The following is an 8148-nucleotide window of genomic DNA, read 5'->3' on the forward strand; positions in this document are numbered from 1 at the left end:
TATTTAGCTCAAGGTATAACATTTTTCTGTGTAATCATGAGCCAGAAAATATTTATATTGAGAGATATAGGAAGTTTAAGCATTATCACAAGAAAACTGCATTCTACTGGGGAAAATTTAACCAGGGAGGAATATACCCATATTTTTCTTATTTATTTATTTATTTATTTAATTATCTAATATTGAGGTAGCATTGATAAATAACATTATATGTCATAATGTTAACATAATATGTAATTTGACACAATTCAGCAATTTTTCTTCTGAGTATCTGAGGAATATAAAAAATCCAATTCAAAAATATATATACACTTATGTTCATTGTAACACCATTTCTTATAGCCAAGGTACGTAAACAACCTATGTGTCCATTGACAGATGGATCAAAAATGTGGTACATATATACAATGGAATACTACTCAATCATCAAAAAGATTAAATATTGACATGTGCAACAACATCATTCAGGAGAGTACTATGTTAAGTGAAATAAGTCAGAGAGAAAAGGATGAAAAGCCCAAGATTTCACCTTTTTCTTTAGTCACCCACTTTTAGTTTTCTTAAAATTGACTTGATTTCTTCTTTTATTCTGTTAATCCATCACCTTTTACCTGGGAAAGAGATAAAACTAAAATGATGGGAATGGCTAAAAATAAATAAATTATAATTAAAATATCAAGTCTTTTCTTAGTTTATCTAAATTTTTTACTTATAAAATTTCAGACCTATGGCAGTTTGAGGAACATCCATGTACCTTTACCAGTTATTCTTTTGCCACATTGATTTATCTTTTTGTGTACACATAAACACACATACTTTCACTAAATATAAAATTTATAGACTTATATATGAAATTCACATGGCATACATTAAAGCATTTTAAGGTGTACAATTTAGTGGCATTTAGTACATTTGTGATATGCATTCAGCCTTCTATCTAGTTCCAAAACATTTTCATCACCTCAAAGAAGAATCCATGCTCGTTAGGTAGTCATTTCCCATGACCCTCTTCCAATCCCGGCAACCACTAACCTACTGCCTGTCTCCACAGACTTATCTATGCTGGATATTTCATATAAATAGAATTGTCTAATATATAACCATTGTGTCTGAATTCTTTACTTAGCATGTTTTAGAGGTTCATCCATGTTAAGCATTATTATTGGCTGAGTTATATCCCCTCAAATTTCATATGTTGAAATTCTAATTCTCAGGACCTCAGAAGATGACTATGCTTTTGAAAAGTAAAATAAGAAGACAAATACCATATGATCTCACTTATATGTGTAATCTAATCAACAAAATAATTTAGCAAAATAGAAACAGAAGCATAGATACATATAACAGGTTGGCAGCTGTCAGGTGGGAGGGGTTTTAGGGAGCTGGGTGGAAAAAGGTGATGGGATTAAGCAAAATATATACATATGACATATAAATATGGACAAAAATATGGTGATAGCAGAGGGAAAGGTAGCTGGGGAGAGGTGGAGTTGGGCAAAGTAGCAATACATGGATGTAAAGAGACTTTGCTTTGGGCAGTGAGCACAAGATGCAGTGTGCAGATGATGTTTTATTTAGTTGTGCACTTGAAACTTGCCTGTATTTTTAAACCAATACCATCCAAAATTCAACAAGAAAGAAGTTTATAAATACTGTACTTCAGGAAATTATTCAGAACTGAACACAACAAAAAGTACACGTAACAGGTTTAACACAGGAATAGCATGATTTCATTTGTGTTTTGAAAGGATCCTCTGACTTCTGTGTATAGAGGCATTGGAAGGTAACAAGAGTAGGAAGGGGTAGCCAGACAGAAGAGTATTGCAGTGGTTCAGACATGAAGATGGCAGCCTGGCTCAGGAGGGGTTGATGGAGACCGAGCCATCTGGGCACAAAGATAAACAAGATTGATGATTCTCTAGTCAGCCTCACTAAGAAGCAAAGAGAGAGAGCACAAATAAACAAAATCAGAAACAAAAAAGGTGAAATAACAACAGACCCCACAGAAATATGAAGAATCATAAAAAAATACCATGAGCACCAAAACCCAGTTTGGCTCAGTGAATAGAGCATCGGCCTGTGGACCAAAAGGTCCCAGGTTCGATTCCGATCAAGGGCGTGTACCTTGGTTGTGGGCACAGCTCCAGTAGGGGGTGTGCAAGAGGCAGCTGATCGATGTTTCTCTCTCATCGATGTTTCTAACTCTCTATCCCTCTCTCTTCCTCTCTGTAAAAAATCAATAAAATATATTAAAAAAATACCATGAGCTATTTTACTCCAATAAACTGGTCAACCTAGAAAAAATGGACATGCTCCTATAAAAATAAGAACCTACAGAACTCAACTAGGAGGAATAAAAAAATATGAATAGGCCAATAACTATGGAAGAAATTTAAGCAGTAATCAAAAACTTCCCACAAACAAAATCCCCAGACCAGATTGCTTCACAGGGGAGTTTTATTAAACATTCAGAGAGGAAATAAAACCTATTTTCCTCAAACTATTCCAAAAGTATTTAAGAGGAAGGAACAATTCCAAGCTCATTACCCTAATACCAAAACTAGATAAAGACAATACAAATAAAGAGAATAGCAGGCTAATATCCCTCATGAACATAGACTCCAAAACTTCAACAAATTCTAGCAAATCAAATACAGCATTACATTAGAAGGATCATACCCCATGACCGGATTAATTCCGGGGATGCAAGGATGATACAATATCCTCAAATCAATAAATGTGACACACCACATAAACAAACTTAGAGATAAAAATCATATAATCATATCCATTGATGCAGAAAAAGCATTTGACAAAATCCAACACCCTTTTTTGATAAAAACTCTCAGCAAGACAGGAATAGAAGGATCATACCTTAACATAATAAAAGCCATATATGACAAACCCACTCAATGGGAAAAAAACTAAACCAATTTCCCCTAAGAAAAGGAACAAGACAGGGATGCCCACGCTCACCACTCCTGTTTGACATAGTATTGGAAGTACTAGCCATTGCAATCACACAAGAAGGAGAAATAAAGACAACCAATTGGAAAAGAGGAAGTGAAATGGTTCTTATTCACAGATGACATAATATTGTACATAGAAAACTCCAAAGACTCCATGAAAAAACTACTGGAATTAATAAGTGAATTTGACAGTGTATCAGGGTACAAAATTAACACCCAGAAGTCTATGGTTTTCTATACACCAATAATGAACTCACAGAAAGAGAAATCAAAAAAAGTAATCTCTTGCCCTAACTGGTTTGGCTCGGTGGATAGAGTGTTGGCTTGCAGACAAAAATGTCCCAGGTTCAATTCCGGTCAAGGGCATGTACCTTGGTTGCAGGCACATCCCCAGTAGGAGGTGTGAAGGAGGCAGCTGATTGATGTTTCTAACTCTCTAGTCCTCTCCCTTACTCTCTGTAAACTACCAATAAAATATATTTTTAAAAAAGTAATCTCATTTACCATTGCAACAAAAAAAATTAAGATATACTCAGAAAATATCCAGTATGCTAAAAAAAAAAAAAAAAAAAAAAAAAAAAAGATAGAGAAAGACATCATAAATGGAAGAATATACCACATTCATGGATGAGTAGAAATAACATCATTACAATGTCCATACTACCCAAAGCAATTCATAAATTTAACTAGAGACTGGTGCAGGAAATTCATGCAGTGGACCCGGAGGGAGGGGAGGTGTCCCTCAGCCCAGCCTGCACCCTCTCCAATCTGTGACCCCTTGAAGGATGTCCGACTGCCCATTTAGGCCCGATCCTGGTAGGTCCTTCTCAACTGCCCTCCCTTGCAGGTCTGGTGCCACCCAACTGCTCTCCCCTTCTGGCCATCTTATGGTGTCCATCTTGTGTCCACATGGGGGCAGGATTTTTCACCACATGGGGGCAGCTATTGTGTATTGGAGTGATGGTCAATCTGCATATTACTCTTTTATTAGATAGGATAGAGGCCTAGTGCACGGGTGGGGGCCAGCTGGTTTGACTTGAAGGGTGTCTTGGATCAGGGTGAGGGTTCCCTTAGGGCGTGGGGCAGCCTGAACGAGGGGCCTGTGGTGGTTTGCAGGCCAGCCACGGCCCCTGGTGACCCAAGTGGAGGCCCTGGTAGGTGGAATTTATTTACCTTCTACAATTGAAACTTTGTAGCCTGGAGCAGAGCCAAGCCTTCTGTCAGCTTCGTGGCTGCTGTCATTTCTGTTTGGATTTGTTTACCTTCTATAATTGAAACTTTGTAGCCGTGAGTGGAGGCCTAGGCTGGCAAGGGCAGGCAGAAAGCTTGGTCTCTTCCATTGCCTGAGAAACCCAAGCCTCCCAGTGGCTCTCTGTGGCTGTAGCCATCTTAGTTGGTTTTATTTGCATACTTGCTCTGTTTGGCTGGTGGACATGGCTGGTGGGCATGGCTTGTGGGTGTAGCAGAGTGATGGTTAATTTGCATATTACTCTTTTATTAGGTAGGATGCAATCCCCATTAAAATACCAATGACATACGTCAAAGACATAGAACAAATTCTCCCAAAATTCACCTGGAATAAAAAAAGACCCCGAATAGCTGAAGCAATCTTGAGAAAGAAGAACAATATTGGAGGGATCACAATACCAGATATCAAACTATATTACAAAGCCACTGTTCTCAAAACTGTCTGGTAGTGGTACAAGAACTGACATATAGACCAGTGGACAAAAAAGAGAACCCAGATATTGACACAAGCCATTATGCTCAATTAATATTTGATAAAGGAGGCAAGAGCATACAATGGAAACAAGACAGTCTCTTCAATAAATGGCATGTTGGGAAAACTGGACAGATACTTGCAAAAAAAATGAAACTAGACCACCAACTTACACCATACACAGAAATAAAGTGAAAATGGATAAATAAATGTAAGATGGGAAATCATAAATATCTTAGAAGAAGCCATAGGCAGCAAAATAGCAGACATTTGTCATAGCAATGTCTTTACTGATACAGCTCTAAGGGCAATGGAAAGTAAAGAGAAAATAAACAAATGGGACTACATCAAAATGAAAAGCTTCTGCACAGAAAAACAACAAGAAAGCCCACTGCATGGGAGAACATATTTGCCAATGTTATTTCTGATAAAGGTTTTAATCTCCAAAATTACAGGGAACTCATACACCTTAACAAAAGGAAGATAAACAGTCCAATAAAAAATTGGCAAAGTACCTAAATAGACACTTTTCAAAAGAGGACATTCAGAAAGCCCAGAGACATAAGAGAACACTAGAGGCCCAGTGCACACAATTTCTACATGGGGGAGGGGGTCCCCTCAGCCCAGCCTGCACCTTCCCCAATCAAGGACCCCTCAGGGGATGACTGAATGCCAGTTTTTACCCTATGCTAAGGATTGGGTGAAACCAGCAGTTGGACATCCTTCTCATAATTTGGAACCACTGGCTTCTAACTGCTCAGCTGCCTGTCTGCCTGATTGCCCCTAACTGCACCCCCCCTGCTGGCCTTGTTGCCCCTTACAGTCCACCCTGATGTCTTGGTTGTCTCCAACTGCCCCCTGGTGGCCCGGTCACCCCTCACTGCCACCCCTGCTGGTCTGATTGCCCCTCACTGCCCCCCTGCCAGCCTGGTCACTGTCAGCCTGTTTTCCGTTGTTACTGTGAGGGTGTTGTGACCAATTTGCATATTACTCTTTTATTAGTATAGATGCTCAAAGTCACTAGTCATCCTAGAGATGCAAATCAAAACAACAATGAGGTACTATCTCACACTGTCAGAATGGCTATCATCAACAAATCAACAAATGACAAGTGCTGGAAAGGATGCGGAGAAAAAGGAACACATGTGTACTGATGGTGGAAATGCAGACTGGTGCAACCACTGTGAAGAACTGTATGGTGTTTCCTCAAAAAAATAAAAAAATGGAACTGCCATTTGACTCAGAAATACCACTTCTAGGACTATATCCCAAGAAAACAGAAACAGCAATCAGAAAGGATATATGCACTCCTATGTTCATAGCAGCACAATTTACCACAGCAGAGATTTGGAAACAGCCTAAGTGCCCTTCAGCAGATGAGTGGATTAGAAAACTGGTACATCTGCACAAAGGACATCTATGCTGCTGTAAAAGAAGGAATTCTTATCATTTGCAACAGCATGGATGGAACTAGAGAGCATTATGCTAAGTGAAATAAACCAGTCAGAGAAAGATAAGTATCACATGATCTCACTCATTTGTGGAATATAATGAGGAACTTAAACTGCTGAACAAAAATAGAATCCGAGACAAAAAAACATTGAACAACCTATGAGGGAAGGCGGGGGCAGTGGGGTAAAAGATCAACCAAAGGTCTTGTGTGCATTTATATGAGTAAAACCAATAGACATGGACAGGAGGAGCATGAGGGCTGATGCTTGGCTGAGGGGATGTTGAGGGAGAGGTTAAGGAAGACTCCTGTAATACTAAACAAAGAATTAAAAAAAAAGAAAATGAAATTTAAGACATATAATACTTCAAAATAAATATCAATCAGAGAAAGGAGAAATATGTACATATCTTTATGGTTTAATGTACAAGGTCCATATTTATAAGCCTAAAATGATATTATATATTTTAAATATAATACAACTAAGGATACTTTTATTATTTTTTTAAAAAAAGGTACTAATGTGTTAAAGTCAAGATGAACACATTTTCTCACGAGTAAGAGCCACATATATATATGAATATGTATATTCTCACTGAGACCATTGTTAATGGTTAAGGAATCAAAGGGTAAATTCAGTGGGAGCCATCCTAGGGCATCACCTGCTGTAAACCCAGGTCGTCAGTGAGTTGGGCATGACGTACTCTATCAATTAGTAAAATGCTCTGGGAGCAATGCATGACCTTACCTCACTGTGCTTGGGGGCATCCGAGATGGCTCGGCTGGAGAAGGTGTATTGCTCAGACTCTGCTTTGGTTTTCCTGACCCCTTCCCACCATTTTCTGTACTGTTGGCGGACCTGCAAGGCAAAGCATGTTCTGAGTCAGCTCTCTGAGAGCGGTAAGAATGGAAAGAGTCATGGGCGGGAGGTGGACAGTGGTACCTGCTGGCTGAGGAGACAGTACACCAGGAAGATGAAGACGCCCTGCAGGCTGTTGATGATGGTGAAGAGATAGGCCATGGCGTGAGCAGCTGGACCCACCTGCAGGATTCCCAGACACCACGTGCAGCCCAAGATGCAGAGCTGAGCTATCGCTTTAAATGTCAGCATCCTGGGTAGGAGGAGAAGAGAGGTCCATGGTGCACTCAGAGCAACAGAATCAAGGCCATTCTCATCTCCACTCAATGAATGCTCCTGTCTTCTCCAATGGGTGATGAGTTCACAGACAGAGTTGTGTTCAGCTTTGACCTTGACTGTCAATGACTCTCCACAATAGAAGTGCTACTTGGGTCCAGAATGACATTTTGATTGAACTGAGTAGTGACACTTTATAACATAAGTTTCAAAAAAAAATTCTGTAATGCTCCCTGGTGATGCCTAATTTTATTCAACCAACATTACTGAGTCTGTACTGCGCATTAGGCAGTGCTGGGCCTGGGTATTAAAAGCATCAGAGGCAAGATTTCTATTTTCATAAGGGTCCCAGGCTGTTCCAATGGCTAACACAACAGAATAATGACATGCAAAATGTAGAAAGGACACTGGGTATGGAAGTGTAGAGGGGTTGTGGGAGGAATCAGATTTTTCTAAGGGCACACAGGTTCTCTGTACTTTTGTTGTAGCACTGCTGATAAAAGTCCTAAGAATGTTTATCAACCAATGTCAATCCTTTCAGTGGTTGAGGGAGTTACAAAATGGGATTAGAGACAGAACATTGGGGCTGGAAAGTCAGCAGCCCACCACTGAGTCCAAGCTGGCTGCCATTGGAGGACAGCTGCATCTCTTTACTCTGGGTTTCCTCAGAAGACTAAGAGAAGGGACGTGAGAGCTGCTGTACCTCATGGATATGCCCTTGGGACCACACATGTCTGTGAGGTTGTCACCCTCGTCTCCATTTTACCTTGTATTCTTGAGGGTGGACACATCACTGTTGAGCGAAGAGAGTTTGCTTTTCAAAATCCAGAGGGTCATCAAAAAGAAAGCTAGATTGACCTTCAGGAAACCCAAA

General features: G+C 39.8%; 2 protein-coding genes across 2 annotated transcripts in view; both read right to left on the bottom strand.

Annotated features, from left to right (window-relative positions):
• The window catches only part of LOC118731457 (adhesion G protein-coupled receptor E2-like), a 348765-nt gene that overhangs the window by 41592 nt on the left and 299025 nt on the right, over positions 1-8148 (bottom strand). The window lies entirely within an intron of this gene.
• Positions 156-8126, bottom strand: LOC123653329 (adhesion G protein-coupled receptor E2-like). Its single transcript, XM_045589297.1, has 4 exons — positions 8041-8126; positions 7083-7251; positions 6888-6998; positions 156-611 (listed from the first exon to the last, which is right to left on the bottom strand). Exons 1-4 carry the CDS (start codon positions 8109-8111, stop codon positions 585-587), a joined length of 378 nt encoding a protein of 125 aa, XP_045445253.1. The 5' UTR covers positions 8112-8126; the 3' UTR covers positions 156-584.

This window comes from Pipistrellus kuhlii, unplaced genomic scaffold (genome assembly GCF_014108245.1).
Source record: "Pipistrellus kuhlii isolate mPipKuh1 unplaced genomic scaffold, mPipKuh1.p scaffold_m20_p_30, whole genome shotgun sequence".
NCBI classification, from domain to species: domain Eukaryota; kingdom Metazoa; phylum Chordata; class Mammalia; order Chiroptera; family Vespertilionidae; genus Pipistrellus; species Pipistrellus kuhlii.